The sequence below is a fragment of the Tauraco erythrolophus genome, chromosome 10 (assembly GCF_009769465.1).
Source record: "Tauraco erythrolophus isolate bTauEry1 chromosome 10, bTauEry1.pri, whole genome shotgun sequence".
In the NCBI taxonomy this organism is placed as follows: Eukaryota; Metazoa; Chordata; class Aves; order Musophagiformes; family Musophagidae; genus Tauraco; species Tauraco erythrolophus.
Window position 1 is genome coordinate 23,721,865 of NC_141474.1, and position 25,943 is coordinate 23,747,807.

At 51.4% G+C, this 25,943-nt stretch overlaps 1 protein-coding gene across 1 annotated transcript in view; it reads left to right on the forward strand.

Moving 5' to 3' along the window:
- Positions 1–25,943, forward strand: part of PTPRF (protein tyrosine phosphatase receptor type F) — a 254,792-nt gene that overhangs the window by 209,580 nt on the left and 19,269 nt on the right. Inside the window, 8 exon segments of the mRNA XM_086617772.1 lie at positions 293–383; positions 3,358–3,570; positions 6,647–6,801; positions 10,026–10,141; positions 12,994–13,026; positions 15,996–16,093; positions 23,815–23,874; positions 23,876–23,939. Coding sequence (XP_086473898.1) covers positions 293–383; positions 3,358–3,570; positions 6,647–6,801; positions 10,026–10,141; positions 12,994–13,026; positions 15,996–16,093; positions 23,815–23,874; positions 23,876–23,939 — 830 coding nt within the window.

Genomic DNA, 25,943 nt, shown 5'->3' on the forward strand with positions numbered 1-25,943 from the left:
ATTTCCCCAGGGTTCTTGCTACAATCCGATTATATAAATGTCCTTCTCACAGCTCCTACACCACCCTCCGAAGCACAGTCTGTAGATCTTCATTAACCTAATGAGCGCTAACGGGAGTATTCTCTTCTCTGATGCAGCTGGAAAACTGGCCTCTTCCCTACTGAACCCTTTTGCTGCTTCGAGGACAGGGAGAGGAGCAGGTCATCCTTGGGAGGCATATGGCATGTGTAATTCAGTGACCTGCCAAAGCGATTACTTAGAGTCCAGTGCTTATGCTTTCCTTCCTTCCCAGGTGGTACTACATCGTGGTTGTGCCAGCGGATCAGAGCACTGGCAGCCTGACTGCTCGGTGGCGGACACCTGACGAGATGGAGCTGGACCAGGTAAGAGTCGGCAGCAGCTGCTGTGATGGAAGTGGCTCTCAGGTGGCCCGGCACACTTTGCCCAGGCCTTCTGGCAACAGCATGGGGGCAGTGACATAGGTGCAGACTGTACATCAGAGATGGGGGGCTGTGGGACAAGCAGTGCCCACTCAGCCATTCTTGGCTGGTGACAGCATGCAGAGAGGCTAGAGTCAAGCAAGGCGGGGAGCCACCTCCCAGGATGTGCCCTGTTAGGACGCTGCACTGGAGTGTCTCAGAGCTCTGACCAGGACAGATCCTGTCTTGGGTTGTACGCTCTTTGCAGCCTTTTTCAACTGAAACAACCATGCTGATTTTGAAAACAAACTAGGAGAGAAAGGTGGTGTTTTCAGTTTATTGAGCTGTTTTGTCAGGAGGCCTTTCCTTCTCTGGATAGGACCTAAGCCTGCAGTTTGCATAAAGAGTTCACTCCAGTATCTAACAAAACCTGCAAAGCTCCCTTCACACCTGCCTGTTAAAGGCTTTCAGCATTCACCAGCCCATTCACCTCAAGATGCTGCATATTCTGTGCAGGAGTCCTCCAACACCAGTAGTGTGGTACGTGTGTGGACATCAGAAGAGTCCCATAAAAGGAGTTTGTGGGCTCTTTCTTCCCCACGCACACCGCCACCCCCAAAGTAGTAACGAAAAATTCCAATAAATCACACACAGAGGGTCCATTAAGAGAACAAAATTGCAAGCTTGAAGCACTCAGAAATTACAAAGTGTTAGAAGCTGTAAATCAACCCTTGCTTATCATTAATCTTTAATTACATGATTGTACAGTCTTTTTTCATGGGGTTCCAGCTCACACCATGTATAGGTGGATCTGTTCTGCACATGAAGCACAATTGTGTGATGGAGAACCGCCATCTGTAGGTCTCTTGCATCATTTCATTGCAGAATTTGGAAGATGTCACAAGAAATAGAAGACTAGGATGAGAAAGGATGGTTTGGTTTTGAGCTTTAGGTGGTTGAAAGCCATCGAGAGAACTGGTTCCTATCTCTGTTTCACCCAGTCCCGGGCAAATGATTTAAAACAAAATTTTTATTAGCAGCCATTGTCTTACATGTTCTGGTGTTGTGGAGTGCTCAGTTTTAGATCCTGGAGCCTCATTTGCAGAGCCTAAGCATCCCCAGCTGCAAAGAAAGTCAATAGGAGCTCTGCTGGATACAGTCAGTGCTACAAAAAAAAATGCTGTTTTCTTTAAAAACAAAACAAGCCGATGTCTTTTCAATTTGACATTCAAAATTAGTGGACATTTTTTACATTAATGTCCCTATGTCTCTGTTCTCCATCTGTAAAATTAGGATAATCGCTTTCATCTCACCTCATATGGGTGCTTGGAAGATAAGATCGTTCATGTTTGTGAAGCACTTGTAATATTATAGTGATCAGCACCATAGAAAAGCCCACAAGGAAATATTAATTTTGTCTTCAGAGCTGGATTTGCATAGTAAGCAATAAACAAGGCCTCAGGCTGCACAATGGAAAGAAGAAAACAAAATATGGAATAGCTGCTCTTTGATTAAGCACTGTCTGTCCTGTATATTGGACAAAGCAGGGGAGTTACAGAAAAGATAGTATGTGACCATGCAGGCAGGATTGTAACACAATGCACATGTGTAAGACGGCTGAATTAATTTTGCATAGGCAATATTAATTTTCTAATTTTTCAGAATCTAAACTTTGCAAGCCTTGCATTCTTTTGGTGCAGTCTTTTGGCGTGTTACGTATGTAAGTGGCAGTAACATCCAGCAACCTCAGTCACAACTGGAGCCCTGTGGTTTCATGCCCATATAGCTGTGCTTTCTGCCTCGAAGAGTTTAGCTGTGATTTTAGCCAAGATTCAGGAGAAGTGTGTAGGGAGCAAACTCCACAGTCCAAAGACGGTCCTTCTGCCTTTTCCCCCTGTGGATACAAGGGTATTTGTGAAACTAAGATTTCTCCATCTTTTTTTTTTGTGTGTGTGATTTTGCAATGGCAAGCTATAGCTTTCCTAAATGGCTCTAACATGAGTATTCGTAAGAGGGCAAAGATGGACTGTTGAGGAGGAAGAGTGGGGAGTGTCCTACCCAGCTTTTCCTCCTCAGAGGGAGTGAGCTCAGCTCAGCAGCATGGTTTTGTGTGCACATCACTGTCCCCATCCCCGCTGACGTTCCCTGTCTGCACTGACAATGCTGCACTGATACCTTCGTGTGTGAAATGTATTTCATGCCTCCTTCTTCATTTTAAATTAGAATTTCTATTCCAAGCCTGCTATTCGTTTTTATTCATTAGAAAAACATCTTTAAACATCTGTGAGTCTTTCTTAGCAGCGTAATTGAATTTTTGTGTGTTTATATCCTTTTTCATGAATTTGTGGCCGACTATGAAATTTGCCATTTTTTCTCTGAACATCCCATGAAATCTGTTATCATTCTGTGTGATTTACACAAAGCTCTGCCTGCAACCCAGCAGCAGGTGAAGTACTGAAGCACTGATTGAAGGGAAAGACACAGCAAATGTCACTTTTTCTCTGTGCATCAGCACCAGCTGTAATTCACATCCGGAGTCCGTAGAGAGCATGAGTTACTGTCAGTACCAATATTTGGGCCACAGAACGCGGCCTGGTTCCCTCGCAGCATATTGGGATTCATTAACTCGGGGTGACAGGCATAGGCAGACTGTCTCAGACCTAACATTGACCCTGTCAGCATCCCGGGACTCAGGACTCTCCCAAAGCTGAGCTTCTGGCAGAGGTGCTTACAGTGAGGGTCTGCAGATGGATGCCCCAGCAGTGTCTAAATGGATGCCATATCCCTCTGGTTTCTTTGACTCACCATGTACAAATCAAACCCAGTATCTTTCCCTCCCTTCCCTTCCACCCTGCTGAGTCCTACAACCGGTAAGGTAACAGCATAAGGCGGTGTCATGCTGGGCAAAGCAATAGTGATGCACCTTGTTTGTCCCCAGCTGCTGGAGGCCATTAGCCAAGGGAGTCAGAGCAGGCGCCAGCGGCGCCAAGCAGACAGACTCAAGCCCTACATTGCTGCTCAAGTGGATGTGCTGCCTGAGACCTTCACTCTGGGGGACGAGAAGAACTACAAAGGTTTCTACAACAAGCCCCTGTCTCAAGACCTGAGCTATCGCTGCTTCGTGCTGGCCTCGCTGGAGGATGGAGACACGGTAAGGACTTGCTGCTGCCGGGGGGGCACGGGCTGTCCTAGCAGAGCTGAGGTGGGCTCAGTTGGGGCAGGGGGAACAATTACTGTGAGCCAGGATGATGGAGTTTTCTCTGAAGAGAAGAGCGTGAGGCTGCGTAGCTGGTGCCAACAAGCTGAGATGCCCATGGGAGTTGATAGATGGTGGTTTTGGAGGAAGACAGCATGTATGTTTGACATAAAGGATGAGAGTGAAGGGCAATGTCAACACAAGCGTTCTGCACAAGCTCAGTTGTGGCTTGCTGGGCTGTGCCCAGAGCAGAGCTTGACACATGGTTGGGCTGGTATAGCTTCTCATTCTGCCTTAGTTCAAGTAAATGGCTGTGGAAAACAGCCCCTTTGAAATCCTACCCTGCACCATGGCTGCTGAGGCTCTGCGGTGAACAAGATGCACCCCCTGCAAACCTGCTTTCGCAGGCCCTTCTCTGGCCAGAATCTCACCTCCAGATGGTGTCTGGAGGAGCAAACAAACCTGCCTCCCATCACACTGGGTTGTCAGCAGGGCAAAGCTGTGCACGTATCTGCTGCCTAGGGATTCTTGCTCCTGTGCCTCTCCTTGCCAGAGGCAAATGGGCCGTGCCGCTGCCAGCAGCATGCCACCGAGCACGCAGGGCCTGGGCACGTGAGGGGGAAGGGAGCAGTTAGTGCAATAAGCAAGGAGCAGTGCGGCGATACCTGCGCATCACTGTCCAGCTGTAAACACGGAGGGCGGGAGTGGTGGTGGCAGCAGCAGCAGTGGAAATAATAGAGATGCACAGAATCCTTTGGTCGGCTTCCAAGCTGCAGCTTCCTTCCTTGGCCTCGTTTGCTTTTAATGGCTCATTAGGGCTGGTCAAGTTCTTCATTACTTATCCAGCTCACGTGTTCTTGTGGCAAGACGTGCACGCTGGTGAGGGAAGGAGTCACAGGTAAATAGCAAGGTAAGGCAGAGGCCTCAGGATGTGCTATCGTGGAAATCCCTGTCAACAAGAGATGACCTTAACTACTTGATCCCAGACTATCATCATCATCTCCTCCCTAGCATAGATCTGCCACAGCCCTCCAGTGAGCCACCAGCCAGCAGATGTTACACCTTGCTCTTAGAGACCACCTTTCTGCATCCCCTGCTGTGTCGTACCCGTTTTCGTTTGAAACACGAGGCACTCTGTCCAGGGCTGTACACTATCTCCCCTGCTCAGCTCCTCTTAAATTGCTTGCTGTGTCTCTAGTGTCAGCAGGCAGGCATAACATGGCCATTCCTCAAAGGCAGAGGGGTGTGTGGTTGAAACACCATCTCTGAGAGCAGGAGCACGTGCACCTTGCAGTCTGCCTTTGGAAATGCCACTAAGATAACAGCTCTTCTGATCTCCTCTGCTTCTGTCTTCTCTTGGAAGGAGGCGTTTCCAAAGCATGTCTGCAAAAATATGAATCTTTGCCCCTTGCGCAAAGCTTTGGAGATGGACACGTGTTTCCTTGCTGCACAGATCAGCATGCGCCCTCCCCCTCACCTAGCGCAGTTTGACCTTCTGAGTAGGCACAGGCAAAGCCTTTGTGCCTTCCCCATAGAGTAGCTGCTCGCCCATACGACGGGGACCCCCAGGCCTTCTGCCCCATCCCTGCGCCGCCAATCTCCTTGCCTCTGCCATGCTCAGATAGAGCTGTCACTGACTCTCTGTCCTGTTGTTTGAACTGGATGGGGGGCATAGGAATAGGCCAATACATTGCAGTGATCCCATGCAGACTTTCTAGGAACAAAGCTGAACCAGGAGCCAACAGCTCTCTCAGAGTCATTGAGACAGGGTCTCGTAGGGCGGGCTGAAAGGTTTCACAGACAAAGCAGCAACCACCTGCCAGCCAGCTCCCTCTCCAGCCAGCAGCATCTCTGACCACTGGTAAATCTGAGGCGAGCAGCTCAGATGCTGCACCTGCACGTGCTGCCAGAAGGATGTCACAGATAAGAGCATTTTCTGTACTCCATGTGTGTTTGAAACAAGGCAGGCTGGTATCAAGGGCACCTGTGAGAAGAGATCAAGAGGTGCATTTGTGTGACACCAGCACGCTTGATTTTTCCCTTTCTTCCCCTCACATGTACAGACATGAAGTGCATGTTTAAACTTCGACCTTAAAGCGGGCGATTTATAGATCTGCAGGCACCTCTTCAGTGACCGAATCTTTCTGTGGCAGGAGCGAAGCGTTTCTGGCTCCCTATTGCAGGGCAGCAGGTGCTGTTCAAAAGCCACAGGCACTGAACTGCTACAGCTCTGGCCCTCTCTAATAGGGGGAAAAGGATTTCTTTTTGCGACATTTAACCCTTCTGACCTAGTGAGGCTGAGCTGTGAAGGAGCAACGCAGCTCCGCAAGCCTTAGCAACAGCAGCAGAACAAGCCAGGTGCAGTGTCATTTTTCTGTAGGAAGGGTTTGGGTCTCTGCTAATGCCATCTTGCTGGTGGGGCTAGGAAGCTGTCCCTTCGGGTTATAAATCACTGGGCTGCCAAATTGCAGAAGTCTCTGGAAAGGAACCTGTAAGCATGAGCCCCTTCCCAAGGTCTGTTTATCAGCGCTGAGAAATCAGGTAGAAAATGTTCCTGTCATTGCTTTCCCTTAAGAAAACCACCTAGCCCAGCAGGGATTTTCCTAATATAGCCCTGTCCTGGAGAGATGTGTTGATATCAGCACAGCAGGTATTATAAACCACTTAGGAATCATCAGCCAGCCCCACTGTGTAATTGGTTGGGATTCAAAAGCTTGTGACTTGGCTCCGAGAGAATCCAGGGCTGGCAAGTGGCTCTTTGCTGGGCTGCTCCAGTTTGGCACTTCGAGGCCAGATCTGCTAGCCAGAAAGTTCCTGGCACTGGGAACATTTCACACCAGGAAGAGACTGTTGCCACAGCATGACCTCCACTAATGCCAAGGGAGGGAGGATCCCATGGTGTGGTGGCTGGGTTTGAGAAGCACGACTGTTCCCTGCTAGCCAGAGGCAAGGGGAAACCTCTGTGTTTCAGGGTGTTGCTTTAGCATAATGGATGCTTCCTTTCTCTCTCTCTCCTGCTGGTGCTGTTCAGAAGAGATATGCAGCCAGCCCCTACTCGGATGAGATCGTGATGGATGTGGCTTCAGCAAAGCAGCAGGATGAACCAGAGATGCTGTGGGTGATGGGACCCGTCCTGGCCGTGATATTAATCATCATCATTGTCATTGCTATACTTCTCTTCAAAAGGTGAGATCCAGTCCAGAACATAGCAGTTATGGCACGAGCACTACAGGTGGTGGCACCTTCAAGACCCTCCTTGTAGCCTTCGGATATGGGATGCTCTGATAGACAGTCCTTGGTGGTCTTGGGGAGGAGGAAGGTCTCTACCTGGTACACCAAAAGGCTGCTTTATAAAGAGAGCAGAAGGGCTGGGTATGCAGAAGTAATTAATCAGCTCCAGGACACAGAACTGCTGTGGATTCTGGAAATGTGTGAGCAGTGGGACAGAAGAGAGCAGCTTTGTCCTTAAAGCCAGTCTGACCACTCTCTGGTCTCACAGCTTGGATTTGCAGCCTTGGGGACATCTGTGGTACTGTTTTTCTGTGGAAATTGCCTGCTCAATCTCTGGCAGGTGCCCCCACTGCTGTGAATTTTGACTGAGGAACATGGTCTTGGTAGTGAGAACAGCACATGGATGTGACAGGCTGAAATCAGAGTAGGCCTTCTTGAGGCCTCTCAGCCCTGGCTACCAGATCACAACCATCCACGTTCTGTGCTCCCTGCTGAAGCAACCACCTGCCTTTGTGTAGCAGAGCAGTCCTGCTAGAGCTGTAACTGTAGTGTGAGATGATTGTTAGTCCTCCTGAGGAGCCACAGGTTGCATTTGCATGTGTTCAGATAGCCTGTTCAATTACAGTAGGTCATTCTCTATCAGCTCAGCTTGAGGTTCTGCTCCTCCTGGACTCTCTATTTACATATGTATCTGTAGCTCAGGGAAGGGAGCTGGCTTTGTTGTCTGATTAAATGGAGCTCTGCTGTGCATGTGCAGTCAGTGCCTTTCTGTGTCAGTGATCATCTGCTTTCTTCTGTTTTCTGCTCTTCCCTGGATCTAGTAAACAAGAAAGGTAGGAACCCATTTTATCTTTTTGTTCTGCTAAAATTTCTAGTCTATTTCCCTTTTTATAAATCAAGCCTGAAGCTAGTAAGGAGCATCTTTGTTTTGGGGAGCATGGGGCATGCCAGTTCTGGGGATTTACAAAGACTTTGCTTCCTCAAAGGTATCAGTCTCCCAGCAATTGTCAGCCTCTCACAGCTCTTAGGGAGATAGTTCTAACATAAAGACTTCCCAGATTGTTTTTGCAATTAAATTAAAAATCCAAAACGACAGCACCAACAGTTATAGGTGTTTCTTTGTTTTCTCAGTCACTTCTGGCTGAGAGCTGTTCTGTCAAGAATGCAGGTGTGTTCTTGCATTCTATAATGAGTAAGCTTTGAGGGAATACGAGGCAATTGTAAGAAAAAAAAGCGTTTGCTGGTCTTTTAAGAGGTAAAATGGCCCCAGAGGGGGATTTCTCTACCTGGGCCCCACAGACATGCCCAGCTTGGCCCAGCTTTGCTTTGTCCCAGAGTCTGGTGTGGATGGATCACCAGGAAGCAGCACCAGCCCACTCTGCTCGGACCTGACATTCATGTCCCTGCTGTGTACTAGCTCATGCAGCAGCAGCATATCCCCTTCCAGCACCACCTGCATGCTCAGAGTGATGCTGTGTTGTCCTACAGTTTTTTTGCTGTCCAGCTTCGCTTTGGAGGCATTTTCTCTCAAAGGTATCTCTGCAGCATGTTCATAGTGTCAAACCTACAATAGGAATGAATAGAAGCTGAGTAGCAGTGGATAGCTTGGGATCTGGAGGTTTGTTTAGCAGTTCACCCTGACTTGGCTAATGAGAGAGACAAACATTAATTACATGTTGCGCCCATTCCCCAGAAAAGCTGGGCCACTTTGCTCAAGGGCTCAGGGACTGGCACACAGTAGCACATAGCACATCCTGCTGTGCTCCTGATACGAGAAACACTGCTTTATTTGTTTGCCATGTATTTCTCTTTCTTTCTATCAATGCTCTCAGTCCTTCAGCTCTTTTGTCTCGGTCCAGGCAGCTAGAAGGCTTCTGAGATGTTGAGATGAGTCAAAATAGTGTAAGACTCACAAGTTGGTTCTCCCCATTGAACAATGCCAGTGTTTGATGCAGTGACAGGCTGCAGATGGAGCTTGCTCACAGTCTGGGTCACAGAGGGAACGCGGGTTTCACTTATGATTTATGCACTAAATTTTCCCTAATTGCCTCTCACTAGTGCTAACCCAGCATGCACAGCTCCCCATGGAAGCGACAGCACCCTGTGCCTGTGCAGAGCACTTCTGATCATGCGTGGCTCAGGGTCACCACCATCCAGAGATGCAGCTGCCTCTGTGCAGAGCCTGGCAACCCTTCAGGGTGCTTTGAAGTGCCTCACAAGGGGGTAGAAAGCAGAGACTGACTGTTGTGATTTGGAGGATGGTAAATGTGCTAGCATTAGAGCGGACTAGCGGTGATGGAGCTCCCTCTCGTCCAGAATACATCAGGTCAGCAGAGGGGTTCACTGTCAGGCAAAATCCATTTTGGGGCTGTAGCCAAAAGACAAAGTCTCTGTGTATTGCTGCATGATCAGCACGTTGGCAAAGCATCAGGGTCAGCACAGAGTCAGAAGAGAGTACTGCTGTCCTGCTCTTGCCCAACCCCCCCCTTACTGCATGGGTATATCCACTATATTTGTAACATAGCAAAACAAGTGGGACTTAGACAATCGCTAGAAACCCTTCTTGCAGTATTAGATTTTCCTTAATATTCACTTGTCCACTTTTTGATTGGGTCTGTCCCTGCTTTGCCTGTGAATTCCAGCAAGAACCTAAGGTGGTGGCATTGCTCTAGGCATAAATATAGCATGAAGAGACAACAGTGTATTTTATTGTTCCATTAATACACGCCTTGGGTGCCTTCAACCATTCAAGACATGTATTAATGGTCCAATAAAATACACCCTGAAGAGCCTTTACACTATTATATTACAGCATTCTATATTTAAATATTTCTAATACTTGAAAAAAATTTTATTATATCCTTCCACTACAGGAAATAGTTCCTAGAGAGACTAAGAGGAAGCAACATCTTGCATCTATCTGTTTTTTCTCTAATAAATATTATGCAGAATATCACATTTTGAAGTGCCTCACTAATCAAACCTCTGCCGTCGTTTAGATATGATCCTTCCTGTTTCATAGATGGGAAATTGGAGGCACAGAAGAGGATGTGACTTGTCCAGAGCCCCAGGAAGCCTAGGAATGGAGCTGGGTATCTGGGATGCAGGGAGCCAGACTCCTTCCCAGGGTGGTTCATGCCGGTCTCTGCCAGAGCTCACCTGCTTATCTCTGTCCGTAGGAAAAGGGCACACTCCCCCTCTTCCAAGGATGAGCACTCCATCGGCCTGAAGGACTCACTCTTGGCCCACTCCTCTGACCCAGTTGAGATGAGGCGGCTCAACTATCAGACTCCAGGTAAGGAGCAGCTAACTCCCTTGTGCCCCATCTCCTCCAGTTCCCCTTCACCAGGTCCCCATGCCAGAGAAGGAGGTGTGGTCCTCCCCACCAGCAGCTCTGCACATTCTCAGTCACAATGGCTTAGACCAAGAATATTCAGGTGTCTGCTCTCTGGTCTGCAAATGCTTCTCCCTGGCCCTGTCACTGCAGGCACACAAGGCTGGGGAACCTGGACAGGGACATGCTAGTGTGCTGTGTGTGTCAGACGTTATGTGAAGCTCACTGTGGTTGTCCTGAGCCGGGAGGAGCCTGCACACAGCTGGGAGAACTCGCAAGTGCACACACCTGTGTTGCTCCCAGCTGCTGCACTGGCTTGGTCCAGGCTGATATTCGGCACTGAGCACCACTGGTGCAGTGCTGGCCATAGGAGCCGCATCTGGGAGGATCAGGAGGTACAGAGACCCCTTGTTCTACACAGGGTGTCCCAGCAGCTTTGTCCCAGGATCTTGGGTGTGCTGACTCTCCTGCTCTGCTCAGTTAAGGGTGAAGAGCTACCTGCAGCCCACATTGCTCCCCAGTCAGTGCTGTGGCCCAGTGAAGGGTGCTGCTGATCATGGTGGTCTCAGCACAGAGGATGATAGTTCAGTAAAAGTCGTTGCTTTTTGCATGCGGCTGTTCACTGCAGAGCATCTCGTCATGCCTGCACTGGCCTGTGGTGCCTCGGGGTGTAGCTAGTTTGCCAGCCCACGGAGACAACTGCACTTCGCACTGCAGAAAGGTCTCGTGCTGCTGCTTTGTGTCTGCACGTCTCTGATGGCACCGAAAGCACAGTACCTGTCATTGTAGTGATCAGACACAGGCCCGCCCTGACTTGTTCAGAGCCTTTCAGAGAGTCCGAGTCCTAGATGAAGTGGAGAAGCGCTTGGGCTTTTGTGACGGAGGGAGCAGTTCAGCAATAAATGAGGCACATACAGCTCTCTTCTAACTTGCAGCTCCTCCTGGTCTGTAACCTACTTTCCTTTTCCTCCTGCTGCTCATTCATCTAAGAGCTTTCATCTAACAGAAGAATTTTGAATGGACCATTTCCTGATGTAAACCTGGGAGGTTTGTCTGAGAGGGAGGGTAAGAGAAGCCTTTCCTGTTGCCTGTCACAGCAGTCTGGCTCAGACCTGCGGTGGGCTTCACCAGCACATCTCCCCCTGTGCCAGCGCGGCTGTCAGAGATCCATAGTTAGTACATCTCCCAGACAGGACCCATGACAGATCTCATAGGTAGGATGCAGCGAATGCCAGGCAGTTGCCAACAAATCTGGTCCATTAATTGACCACAACACAGACCAGCGTGGTATTGCAACACGAGAGGAAAATGCTGTGGGGAGCAAGGGAGGCACCTGCGCTAGGGAAAGAACATCTCAACAGGCAGATCACTGGGAACAGCACTAGGAGAGAGGGGGTCAGCAACGGCATGCACCTCGTTGAGAAGGAGCAAGGTGTTGAACAAGGGTGCTTCAGGACACTTGTGTCATAGGGGCGGGCCTCTGTGACATGTCTCTACTGCCCAGGGGCACAAGAGCCATCTTTGCTGTATGCTCATGGTTTACATTGCATGGAGGCGTGTGACAGATCAGGCTTGCATCTGCTCCCATCTCCACCAAGAGATTGGAGTGTTTGCAACGAGGGCATCCCTTGCTAGAGCTGTAGGAAGGTTCAAGAGCTGCCGTCAGAGAGAAGAGGGATCTGGGAAGTTTTCTTTTCCTGCCTGTGCCTAAGTATGAGCCAAAGACGCTGGCTCATTCAGAAAGCTTGCAGAGCTCTCCAGAGAGATAAAAACCACCCAAAGTGCCTAGTTCACTAGAGACAGCAGCAGTGCCCTAGGATGCTGCTAGCCAACACTCCTTCACCAAGTGACAGCACTGTGTCCTTCTCCCCTCCTCCTCCCTGCATCACTTGTGAGGCTCTGCAGGGCGGAAGCTGGTGTCGTGCAGCTAGAAGTGACTGTTCCAGCTCCTGACGAGCTTGTCCTCGTTAATGAGGAGGCATGAAAACCGCCAAGCCCAGTGGGCCCATGCTGTTGCCCCTGTCATCCACCCGAGGTCGAGGCAGTGCTGCATGAATGCATTGACAAGAGGTGCTGGCCACCAGCCCTGCACGCTGCAGTAGCTGGTCTCCCTGCTGGAGTGTGCTGAGCAGGGAAAACTTGTTTAATGCATAATTAATTAGGCTACTGTTATTAAATATTAAGCTTTCTCATTTGTGTGGGTTTTACTTCAGACAAGGGTTATTTCCCCCACTGTTGGCCTCCTTGTACTAATGTACCACTGTGCCAAGTCGCCGAGAGGATACGGGACCAGGCAGTGTCCCAGTATACCCTGGAATGAGGCTGAGTTGCACTGCTGATGAGCTGTGAGCGAGCTGGAGGCTCAGGCGCACTCAGCAGAGATTTCTGGAACTGAGTTCCATCCTCCTGGCCACCGAACAGCACAGATGTCCCCTGTACCTGCCATCCACCTGCCCTTGCTGGTTCCCCTCAGGCACTGGACCGTGGACAGAGGTGTGCAGTGAGAAGTGTAGCTCTTGGTGTCATATGAAGACCTGTGCGCTCACTCCCCTGTGAGTACCTGCAGCTCCATGTATTTGTCAGCATCAGGGGATGGCACTGGCCAGAATTAAAAGCTGGTGCGTAACGGCCAGCTGCAGAGCAGCTCCTGAGGCCAGGCAGCCAGTCCTGTGCAGGAGGGAGGCTCCAGGTGCTGTGGCAGATGGTGCTTTCCTTTGCATCTTCATCTCTTTGTCTTTCCGTTTCTGAACCTCTGCGATGATGACTGAAGGCTAATGGGATTTCTGTTCTTGCCCCGTTTCTTTTCTTTACAGGTGCCAGTGTCCCCAGTTGCCCGAATATCTCAAGTTAGTTTTAACTCCTGTATTTATCCTTTGACACCTTTTGCTTTTTCTTTCCTGTTCTCTCTCGTCTCTATAATTTTTGTTTCAACGTCATGAAGGTCACCCTCACTCACAGCAGACTGTAGAACGGCAGTGATTTCACTTCCTGACATCATGTGTGGGGCCAAGCTCAGCTACTGTTTACGTGGCACTCCAGCAGCTCACCGCAGCACAGTGCAGAAGGGAAGGCCTCAGGTGCTGGGCTGCCAGGACACTCCTGTGGCAGCCCTTCGCCTGCTCCCAGGCCTCCTGCCCCCTCGCAGTGGCATGCCAGATAACCTTGGCCATTCTGGAGGGGGTGGCCAACTGAAAAATCCCTAATGGACAAATTGAAAGGTACTCTGTAGCCCAGTGGTTGAACACACTCTCCTCCTACCTCGGGCAAACTGGCCTACCTAGGCTTGGTCACCTGTGCCATAGAGTTAGGCAGAACGGATGCCAAGGGATGAACTGAACTGCCGTGCAGTTGGTCTTGTTGGCAGTGTTGGCACCAGAGTCCCAGGCACAGAGCAGAGGGACTTAATGCTCTAGCAGGTTGGATGGATTAGTACCAGGACTATGGGTGTAACTGCCCCTTTATCTCTTGTCTTGTGAGCTTTAAGTTCACTCTCAAACAGCCATAAAAATGTGTCCTCCCTGCTGTTTGATGTACAAGGCATCTGCCTGTGCATGCAGGAATGAGAGAAATATGTAGGATAGATGCTTCACTCAGGAGCAGAGCCAAGGCCTTTGCAGTCTGCGGCCCTACAGGCATTGTGAAACCTTTGAGCCCTTCTAGCCTGGTGGAGAGCTTACTGTCCTCTTGCCAGAGTCATTGGAAGAGCATGTAGAAGTCCTGATAGTGTGTACAAACCTCCTCTGTCTTGCCCTACGCTGTCAGTGGCAGTCATTCTAGGTTCACCATAATGGGATACCAACCACCTCTTCCTCCCCATCTGCTCTTGCAGCTCCTTTGTTGCTGCAACACTCCTTGGGCCAGCAAAACTGCAGTCTGGAGAGTCCACCTTACACTTCTCAGCAGAGATGAGTGTCTGCAGCCCTGCTATGGTCCATGGCTCTGCTGTGGTCCATGGCTCTGCTGTACTTAATACATAACCACATTGGGATAAGCACATACTATGGCTCTGTTCCAACCTCTTTCTTCTTCCAGCCCCACACTTTTACCGTGGTCCCACACTGTTCTCCCCGTTCAGTTGCTCATCAGTAACAGCTCTGCACTGCAAAGGCTGCTCCTGAGCTACAACCTCTGGAGCTGTGGCTCTGGCACCAATGAGCAAATTGTGCAGAAATCAGAGCATCGTCTTTGTGGGCCTGCGCAACCACTTCTGGGATCCTAATGGATGAAGCGGTAAACAGAGCACTGTTTGCAGGAGGACCTCAGCAAAAGGCAAAAGAGAAATCTTTCCTTCTCTGTCTGTCTATGTGCTCTCAGGCCATCTGTGGATAGCTCTGTGCCGTCAAGTGATAGAAGGACGAGCATGTGTTGGGTCAGGTCTTGCCTATATGCAGCGATGTCAGATGCTTTTGGCAGAGGTGTGAGAAGCCCTGCTGTGCAGTGGCTGCGGTGTAACACTTCGGTGTTATCACCTAGTGACTTGTCGCCACTGTGTAAAATGCACGTACCCAGCCTGGGGACTACTCCATCACCTCAGCGGCCCATCACTGCCATCTGTGGCAGCGTTCAGGCTCCTGAGCAATTGAGAAGCTCCTGGCCGTGCTCCAGCCTGTCTCCCTGAGTGTGAATCAACAGCTTCTGCCTATTAATAATCATTATTACCCATGTGGGGTTTCTGGGAAACCCACAGAGCAGTCAATGGAGTCAGGAGCCTTGGGATTTGGATGAGCCAAGCTTTGGATGAGATGTTTCACAGCCATGTTTCTGCCAATTCTCCATCTCGGCTTCAGAGAAAGAGGTTGCGATGGTTTAGCCCTGAATCCCAGGGCCCCAGTAGGGCTCCTCCCAATCCCACATGCACACCCCTACAGTACCCGTCCCCTGTGCGGGACATGTGGGATCCCTCCGCTCCAGATCTCTCCCCTGAGCAGGGCTTGGGCTGTGCCCAGGATGAGCCATACTGTGCATCTTGCTGTAGACAGGGCAGGATTCTGCCATGGCTTGAGCTGCATCCCAGCTCCCAGCAGCCTCGCAGAAGCTGCTGTAGGGCATGTCACTGCACATGGTGCCTTGCATGAGCCAGCCCAGTGGAGCTGGATTTTGGGCCCTGGAGCTGGCTTTGCCTCTGGAGCACCACTGAAAAGCACTGAGTTACGCAGCTGTGGGCAGAGCTGCTCCTCAGCTCTTGGAAAGTTGTGCAGTCTCCAACCAAGGGAGCAGCTGTTCCTCCGTGGGGCCCTTCCTATCTTCCTCCAGCTCCCCAGGCGCTGGGGCAGCATCTGCCTACCCAAAAATCTGTGCACATACACCACAGAGGTTTCCCCTGGTGCAGGTCTGGGCAAGTTTCTTCTTGGCTGATGCCATTGTTAGGGGTAAGCAAGAGGATCAGCCTCAGCCCTTGGTGGCGAGAGCGGCAGAGATTCAGTGTGTTCAACTCCAGCCCGTGCGAGAGCCCAGGATGCAGGTTGACAGTGTCTCCTTGGCCGGTTCCTGCCAGGGGCTTGCCCGGGCCCCTGCCCGCTGCGTGGCCTGCTCTGTGTGCCCGCTGGCTGTACTGTCCGAGCATGCTCACCCGGTCATGCACATTCTGCACATCACCTTTCTTTTTTGTTTCACGGAACCGTGTGCTCTGACAGTGCGTGCAGCATGCCGTGTGATCTCGACGACTTCCCATCCATCTCGCCCAGCGCTTCACATAGTCACACGTGTCCGCCTTGCACCCACCTTTCGGGTTTGCTGCACGCGTTCTGTTGTCGAGCCTTCTTCAGCCGTGCAGGGGCATAACCGTTTTCCTCCTCCCTCCTTGTCTCGCTCGCAGGCATGCGCGACCACCCCCCCATCCCCGTGACAGACCTCGCCGACAACATCGACAGGCTGAAAGCCAACGACGGGCTGAAGTTCTCGCAGGAGTACGAGGTGAGCGTGAGAGCGTGCTGGGCGGTGGGGGCAGAGCGAGACTGGCCAGGACCCCCAGCAGAGAGGGCTTGAAAGCCAAGCCGTGTCTCCCCCGCACTGGCATCGCCTCTGCGGGCCCTGAGCCAGGCTTGGGAGCTTGCCAGCTCTCCCTGCCAGCCCCAGAGTGGTGGGAACTCGCCTTGAGCACTTGAAGCATGACTTGTGCAGGGAAAAGGCCTTGCAGCTGAACGCACAGCAGCCCGCCGTGCTCCCACCGTGGTTATGGTCTTAGGAGTGAATGGGAGCTCGTGTCTACCCGCCTGGGCCGTCACTGTTTACTTTGTTGTTCTGCTCCATGAGGGCTGCCCTCCGTGCAGGTTGGCTGAGGTATTTCAATCCACAGTGTCCCATGCCCCTTCACCTCCATCCGCATTCAAAGTTTTGCTTTCTGCGCCATCCTCCGCTGCTGACAAACACACGTTTTCATTCCTGCTTTCCCGACCGACTCTCCCCCTGCATACTGCTGGACTGAGCTGGCATTAGCCTGTGCCATTCAGCATCTCTGCCACCAGAAACTCTGCTAAGGTCCCACTGCCCTGGAGCAGTCTCAGCTCCCCTCCCTGCATGGAGCTCTCTGCCCGTGCCCTGCAATCCTGAGCTGCAAACTCCCCAACACTGCTGAATCACACTCCCACCTTCCTCCATATCTCTGGTGGAGCCCCGGATTGTAAAGTCAGGGGAAGTTCTTCTGCAGCCGTGAGATCAGCAGTGGCAGGATATATGTTTTCCTGTGCTTACATGCAGAACCCTCTTGAGCTGCAGGGGACTTGTAAATAAACCCCCCACTAGTATTAAAGAGGAAATAAATTTGGGAAGTGTCCTTTGCATGTGTTATCACTTCTGTTTGAATTGTTATCTACCTGTGCCTGTGGCCTCCCCTTCCTGCAGCATACCTACGCTGATTTATGAGATGAGATCAGAACATTTGCCCATGAGGTAGGATTATATATGCCAGGGAAGGGAAAGCAGATCTCTGTGCTGAGAAGGTAAGGGACGAATTCCAGCTAGTTCAAAGGGTGTGCTGGATGTATCTGAGGAAGGCGCAAAGCTCCTTTTTGCTTCAGGATGCCAAGTGGAGGGCTTTGCTGTCCCTCTGCATACTGCTGTCTAGACCAGAGAGGAGCTGAGCTTTCACCAGCTACAGCATTACACTGCAGCTTGGGAGATGTTTAGAGAAATAATGTGCTTCCCTTGCAGTTACCTGTGTGTTCATGTCTGTGCTGCCAGTGGTGCCAAGGTATGCAGTCATATCTGTCTGCCTTGGGCTTTTTTTTTTAACAAGTCCAGCTGAAATGTTAAGCAGGGCTGTCCACTATGCTACAGGCAGACTGTGCCTCTGCTGCGCGGTGGGGATCCAGCAGGATCCAGCGTCTGTGCACTCCTGTCCTTGCACGAGGTCTGCGCCGGCTGGAGCCTGCAGTGTAATACTGAGCTGTGGGAACTGTTTCGGAAAAAATGAGCATTAAGTAAATTCTCTTAGCTGTTTTCATGAGCCTCTCTCTTCTCATTTCTCTTTCTTGAGAATATCATGGCTGGTTGAGAACACCAATCAGTTGTACTTTTCATGTTGAAGCAGCTATTAAGTAGCTGATTGTTGCATGTAATTTTTTTTCCCCTGGATTCCACTGTGTTTGACTCCTCATCAGCTGGAAATTACTGAACATGACAAGCTCGTATGGTGTTTGAGACTAGGATAGACCCCAAACAGAAGAGGTTGCCCCATGTTGGCATGCGAGGATCAGTACAGTCATTTCCCATTTGAGATGCCAGTGAGAAAAAGCCATGAGAAAACTGAGTTTGCAGAGAAGAGCAGCTGCCTGTGCAGGATTGCTATGATGATGGGTCTTCTCTCATCCTGGTCCCTGTGTGTGCAGCTTTGGCATGGCGACAGCTCTCTTTGGGGTCTGTGGTGGGAGGGCTGGAGGGCAGGATGGGCACAGCACGCACTGCTGAATGAGGGAATCCGCAGAGTGGATGCAGAAATAGCAGAGGTGGGAGGGGAGCAGGCTTTGCAGCCCCCATGGGAGCTTGTGCTTTCTGGCACAGGGAGAGGCAGGGAACCACAGCTCACCAAATTTTGTGCCATTGCAGTCATTAAGTGATGATACAGTCCCAGCACTCGCCCTGGGACTGTGCGAGCCCCAGACCTACGCAGAGCTGAGTGGTGACCCAGTGCTTCGAAAGATGGAGACACTGACCCTGTTTCCCTATGGCATGATAGTGCTGCTGGATGGGCATGGCACAGCTGAGCAGGGAGAGCCGAGGGACAAAGGCATCACAGATGAACCCCAAGGCCCATTTGCAGTTTGGTTGTGCTTTGGAAGAGTTGCATTTCAAATGTTTTTGCAGAGCAGCCTGGCAGCCTAACATCTCCGTGGAGTGCAGGGCTGTTTATAGATGGCTCACGTTCCAGGAGCAGTAGCACCTCAGGCAGGGAGCAAATATTTAACAGCACTTTTAAGCACTGAGACCAGCTGCCCAGAGTCATCAGTCTGGTGCTTGTCTTGGTTGTGCAAGTGATAGTAGGGTAACCTAGACACAGATGACACAAAACAAAAAACCAGCATCTCTCCACATGCGTGGGAAGGGAGGAAGGACAGTGGCAGAGATTTTTTGGAGCCGTCTAGCCTTCATTCCCACAGGTCAGAGAACAAATAATATTGCTCAGACCAGTTTGCCAGCCCGCATGGCTGAGCAGCCTGTGCAGCAAAGCCAGGACAGAGAGCGCTGTGCCCTGGCTGCAGCGAGAGCTGGCTCCCAAGCTGTGGGTTAGCCCTGGCCCCCAACAGACAGGGAGCGATCCCAGCGGGACCTGCCAGTACCCCTGGTCCGACAGAGAGGCTGAACTGCAGGTGCTGGGAGCTGAGCCGGCTGCAGGCACAGTGAACTGCTGCCAGTGTCTCTTGCGTGGGGCATAGCGCAGCCCCACCATACTCTCCCCAGCATACAGCAGGGCTGGGGGGAGCAGAGTGCGAGGGTCTGGCAGCAGCTCCTGGCCTGGCCGCACTGGGAGAGTATTTCATTTTTAGTGTACAGTGAGAGCTACAGTGAATTTACAGTGTGGGATTAATGGAATTAAATAAGTAGAAGGGAGGCTGAGTCCCTTAATTATTTATCTGCGGGCTGTGGCAGGCACTGCAGCTGTGTTGGAGCTCCTCCTGTGGGCCACCTTCCCATGCTGCAGCCCATGGACGTGGGGCAGGATCCTGCCCTCGGACAGGGCGATACCCAAACTGGTACAAGTAAGCGTGCACCGCATCTCGTACCCTCACTGCAGGATCAGCCAGCCAGGCGCTGCTGTCCCTTTTGTTGCTATTAGCAAACATAGGACAGACTGGCTCCACTGAAGGCTCATTCCTGCTCCCTTGTGGTTGCTGCCATTTCTGGGCTAGATCCTGTACCACCTTTCCAGGGGAAATTCTTTTCCTTGCATCCAAACTGCAACTTGTGGCCATTGCCCCTCGTGCCCAGTCCCTTCAGCATGTCCCACCAGCAGACGTCCCCTGGAAGTAGAGCAGGCAGGGCTGATGAGAGCAAGGCAGGGCACCACTGCCCAGCATATTAGTGCTTAATGATCTTTAGGTTGTGCATGAGATTTGACAGTGCTTCTGCTTCCCAGTGCAGCAGGGAGGCTGCAGCCCCTTCCCCACAGTTTTGTACAGAGAGAAACACTGCTAGCCTTCCCAAACCCCCTGTTCACTTGCGTTTCCCTTGAACTCACCAAGGACATTGCATCTCCCTTGTGCCCAGCCCTGGCAAGGCAGCTCAGGCAGTGGGAGGTGTGCTGGGGTCTCCAGGGCTGGTGAGCCCGGGGTCCGGACAGCACCCGAGGAGCCGTGTATCGTGAGTTTAATGGGCTAATCGGGAAGCTGCCTGGCAGGCATGCAGCACTCACGTTCCGGTAATAAGAATAATAAGGCTGAAGCACTGCCAGCGATTGATTCAGGAGCGCATTATGTCCTCATTTGAGACGCAGCGCAGATTGACAGTGGTCAATGCCTGTGCTAATGTGGTTGATTTCACAGGAGGCTGGGAAGCACTCACAGCCTGAGCACCTTCCCCTCCCCATGCCCTTGTGCAGCCGCCTGGGCTGCTGAGCAGCACCAGGCTGTGGGCACCCAACTCCTCGGCTGCCACAGCTGGGACCAGCCAAGGTGCCCTGCTGCCCTGTGGCTCTGCCTGTCCGGGCTGCCCATGCCTGCCAGCAACAGAGGCAGCTGCAGGGACTCTGCGTGCAGAGGGATTTTGGAGCTGCACTGAGGGAGAGGAGCACCAAACCCAAGGTGGACTGTATGTGAAAGACCAGTTAGCACCTGGGGATGTTTTCAAGGCATTTGTAAAGTTCTCTTGACTCTATCGAGGAAAGAGTCTTTTTCCAATCTCGTTTCAATGGTCTGGCTCTGTCTTTATGTTGATGGCAGTAGCAGCAGGGATCCCTGAGCTGCTTTGGAGAGATTGCTCCTTGCACTTCCATGCTGGGAAGGAGGAGTTTTACTAATTGGGCTTTTTCTTAATTTGCACTTGCGGTCTTACAGCATCTCCCTTGTCACTTTAAAGCAAAGCAAAACTAAAAGTCATGGTGCTTTTAAGTTTGTTCCTGACTCATTTCCTTCCAATTTCCCAGCCCTTCTGCTTTCTAGGAAAAATGAGTTGAAAGTGTTACTCTTATCAAGTTTTGGGATGAAGCAGTGATTCCCATGAGTCCCAGAAAGGAACAAGAGCAGACACCCAGTGCACAGGCAGTTGTGGAACAAGGCAGCGCTGCTGTAGTCAGGGGCTGCAGAGCATTCTAGGTAAATGGGAACAAGACTTGCCAACCACCATTCTGTGTAAGGGCTTCAACTGCTCTCCAAGCAGCCCATCATCCTCCCATTTATTTACTCATTTGTTTGCCTTAAAGGGGGGAACAGGTGTACATTAATTCACCACCAGAGTTTAAATTAAATCATTTTACTTCTAAATGAGTCACTAATTTGCAGGAGTATTTAATTAGAGCCTCTTTGCACTCAGGTGCTGTATCACTTCTGACTTTCTCACCTGTTTGCCCTCTTAAGAGGCTGATGATGATTAGACCATTTCTGCACATCCTCGTTCCACATCAAAGCAATTAACCCTAATGGCAACACCTTGATGCTCCTTCTCGGTTCTGGGGGCTCTTGGCAGCCTTGTCTTCCCCAGGAAATAACCCTTTCCACCGCTGTGGCAGGACACAGACTTGCTGTGCAAAGCACACTGCACCCCACAGCTTGGGCAGCCCTGCAGCCTTTTGGCAATGATTTGCAGCGTAGATTAAGCAGGAACAACTGCACTGAGCTCTCCCTGCCTCTGCTGCGAAGGGAGGACTCGCTCCAGCACCCACCTGTGCCTGGCACTGAGTGAATGTTCACAGAGTGCAAGCAGGGCTGGTGCTTTCTTGCGTTGCTCCTCAGCAGCAAGAAGATGCTTGCTTACACCTTCAGGGCCAGTCTCAGCTCCACTGCCAGCTAGCCAGCTCTCTGCATGGACTGTCTTTTGAAAAATAAGTGTCATTTATGGCTTTAATAGGCATTAGTGCAATTTCCTCCTTAATTTGTCTAAGTGTGCACTGAGTTGACTAGACCAGTATCAAAACCCCTCTCGCTCATCTCTACAGTAAAGTCCTTGCACATTTTATTCCTCTTACTTTTTCATGCCTTTGATCATTTCTATTGTCCTTCTCCAGCTCGGCCCCACCATTAGGTGGGCAACAGTCATCCCTGCCCCACAGCTGAGGGAGGAGAGCATCCAAAGAGCTGATTCAGTGAGCAGCCTATCCTGAAAACAAAATACAGGTGCCTGAACAAAGTGAAGTGCCCCAGAGAGCCATGAGCTGCACTGAGACATCTCTGTGCCTGAGCAGAGGAGCGTGCAGGGGCTGTGGCAGGCAGGCCAGTGGGTTTCCAGCCAGAAGCAGTGCTTGCGGTCTCCACTCCCACCATCCCTGCTGCAGTGCCTCTGAGCGCTGCTGCTGCTGCTGCCTACTTATTAAGCTGATAATAGAAAATTACAGGTTTTCTGTAGGAAATGTCTATTTACATCCTACATTTCCCAAACTACCTATTAGCATCGCTGTGATGTCACATCCTCCTGCGTGTTTTCGTCAGCACTGGCCCCTCTGCCTGCAGCCAGCCTGCTGCTGCGGGGAGGGCTGGCGGCATGGGCCACACATGGGGACAGGCGACTGCTGCCTGGCACCGCACTGGCCTGCACGTGCCACAAAGCCCTCAGGGCTGGTGCAGCAATGCAGGCAGTGCCTGTGCTCCACACCCGAGCTAAGTACCTGCACCCACTGCCCCGGCTCCTGTGGAAGTGCCTGCACAACAGCACGTAGAGTAGGGGACAGCGATGGGTGTCACCTCACGCACAGAAGGTGGTCGATGGGGCTGAGCAGAGGGACTGTGAGGGCCGTCCAGGTCAGCCCAGTCAGGGAGCTGTGCCTCCCAGCTCAGCCTTTTGCTCACAGTGATCCAGAGCTGACAGACTCACGGGCGTTTTACTGCCTGAGAAACCCTCTGCCGTGGCTCTCTGCCAAGAGATGAACGCGGATGCCTGTAGAGAGAATGATGTGTGGTGCTTCCCCTGGCCTGTTTGCTCAATATTTTTGCCTGTGGGCCAGCAAAGCTTCGGGGACTCCAAGCTGGAGCATGATTTTAAGAAGGCTTTAACTGTGTTAGTGATTCTGGGGGGAAGGGGTTCATGGGATGACTGATTTCTGCTGTAGCTGCCTGCCCCGGCCTTGCCCAGGGCTGCATGTGCAGAGCAAGTCCCTGCACGAGGCAGCTGTCTTATCTAGGTGCCTCGCATATCTCTTGGACAAAGAGGCCATCCTGTCTCCGAGAGATGCTTTGGGAATGATCCTTTTTCACCTTGTTTTGTGCAGGGACAAAGATGACAGGAAAGGCTTTGGGAAGGGGTTGCCTGGCCATGGAGGAGCCATGCACCAGGTGCACTAGCACATGGCTTGTGGGAGAAGCATGGGATGTGCACGGCCAGGACGCAGGTGGGATCAGGACGTGTACTTTTCCGGCAGTTGCATAGCATGCAGGCCTTTGGCCAAGATTTATAACCACGTCTGTTCTCCAGGTTTATAGTTCTTTGTCACTCTATTAACTCAAACAAGAGATGTTTACATTGCATAAGTAGCTGGAGCAGTGGATAGTAACCTATCAATTTTCCTGACTATTCCCTGGCAAAAGCTCATAGGCTGTCTTGCAGGACACTAATACCCAAAGCTCCCAGGGCACGAGACACCCAGGGCTTGCTATATTTCAGGAGACTGCAATTCAACAGCTAATAAAACCGCTAGGTCAAGAACTGCGCAGTCAGGTCTCTGTGGAGTCCTGGCGTAAGACCAAATTTCTGCTGATGGGTAGCTCCGGAGGAAAGGATGAGCACACAGGAGAGTGGAGGTGAAGGCTCACCCGCAGCAGACTGCCCTAGCGAGGGGCTGCTTTGCCTGCAGGTCACGGAAGGCACATCCCACTGGCGACTGGGTTTCGTGTGGTCTGGCTTGACACTGCTGCTGGGAACACCCGCAGGAGCTGCATCTGGCCTGGGAAAGGTGTGCAGGGAGATGCAGATTTCCTGACTGAAACACACGCGTGCTGCAGTGTACAGCTATGCTGGAACTGCTCCTGACTCCCTCCCTCTCTTTCTCTCTGCAGTCCATTGATCCAGGGCAGCAGTTCACCTGGGAGAACTCCAACCTGGAAGTAAATAAACCGAAAAAACCGCTATGCAAATGTGATCGCCTATGACCACTCACGTGTCATCCTGACCTCCATCGATGGTAAGAGTGACCCTGGAGCGGGCACCCCAGCAAACAGCTGACCCTGGCTGTGCTAAAAGGGACCATTTTTTTCCCTATTCTGAGTTGAGCAGAGGCAAACACCAAGAAACATATCCAGCATCAGTGTGAGCAAATGTGTGTTCTGGCTGGCAAGAAGAAAGGAAGGGCTCAGCAGAGCTGTCCCTGCTTTCCCAGTGTCCTCAGAGCATTATGTCCTGTGTTGTTGCTTCTTGCCACTGCTGGTGCCAGCAGAGATGTCTGTCCCAGCAGCCTCCCTTCTCACTGCTGGCCCCGCTGTGTGACTTCAGCTGCCTTCCTTGGCACATGGTGGGACATGGCACTGTAAGCCCTACTGCTCTCTCCTAGCATGACTGCAGGGCCAGTATCTGCCTCTGGGACTTGCGGGTGTTTGCTCCCAAGTAGGCACCCAGAGCTGCACAGAATGAGGGGTGCCCCTTCCCCTGGGACATCAGGCTCCATACATCCCTGTGCTCCATGGGACATGCATCGGGCCCTGGTTTTCGTAGCACTGACCCCTGTGCCCTCCATGGCTCCAAGAACCCACCCCACATCTCTGGAGTCTGGGCTAATACATGCTTTTAGTGCTTGCTTTGCAGTCCCCTTGCACACAGAGGAGCTGGAGCCCGGGTACTGAAGCCCAGGCTCACCCGTTCCCCCTGTTTTATAAATCAGCACCCAGCTCTGCACACCAGAGGATGCAGCTAATTCAATGCACCCTGCTTGGGGAAGAGATTGAGGCATGGCTTTGCATACAGGTGGCCCTGCAGTCACCAGCTTCCTTTTTCTTGGAATGGAAGAGTCTTTTCTGATGCTAATACACCACTCATCCTCTGCGGGAGGAGGCAGGGGTCCAAACTATCCCTCACAGCAAGGCCTGTTCCGCAGCATCTATTCAAAGGTCTGGCATGCCTGATGGTGGGCAAACCCTGTTAGACAGCTGTGGGGTATGCGAGTGGGGGAATCCCTGTTTTCTAGCTTGACTCAATTGCTGTAAGTAGTGTCTGTGTCTTCCTGGGAACCGTTCCCAAAGCGTCCTGCCAGGTCCCTGCCGCTCATGCCAAGGGAGCTGGGTGTTGCACTCCAGCTGCTGCTGCTCCCTGAGAGCTGCCAATGCTTTGTTTTTGCTGGAGACTACTGGGACCTGTGGAAAATTCCCTACGACAGAAGGGTGAGGGGGAGACCCCAGCCTTTATTTCCTTCCTCTAATAAATCATAGAATCATTTAGGTTGAAAGAGACCTTTAAGATCATCGAGTCCAACCATTAACCTAGCACTGCCAAGTCCACCACTAAACCATGTCCCTAAGCACCACATCTACACGTCTTTTAAATACCTCCCGGGATGGTGACTCCACTACTTCCCTGGGCAGCCTGTTCCAACACTTGACAACCCTTTCAGTGAAGAAATTTTTCCTAATATCTTAAACCTCCGCTGGCACAACTTGAGGCCTTTTCCTCTTGTCCTGTCACTTGTTGCTTGTGAGAAGAGACTGACACCCACCTCGATACAACCTCCTTTCAGGTAGTTGTATAGAGTGATAAGATCTCCCTCAGCCTCCTTTTCTGCAGGCTAAACAACCCCAGTTCCCTCAGCCACTCCTCATAGGACTTGTGCTCCAGACCCTTCACCAGCTTCCTTGCCCTTCTTCGGACACACTCCAGCACCTCAATGCCTTTCTTGTGGTGAGGGACCCAAAACTGAACACAATATTCAAGGTGCAGCCTCACCAGTGCCAAGTACAGGGGGACAATCACTTCCCTAGTCCTACTGGCCAAACTATTTCTGATACAAGCCAGGATGCTATTGGCCTTCTTGGCGACCTGGGCACACTGCTGGCTCATTCAGCTGGCTATTGACCAAGACTCCAGGGTCCTTTCCCACCGAACAGCTTTCCAGCCATTCTTCCTCAAGCCTGTAGTGTTGCATGAGGTTGTTGCGACCCAAGTGCAGGACTCAGTCCATCAAACCAGCCTGTCCAGATCC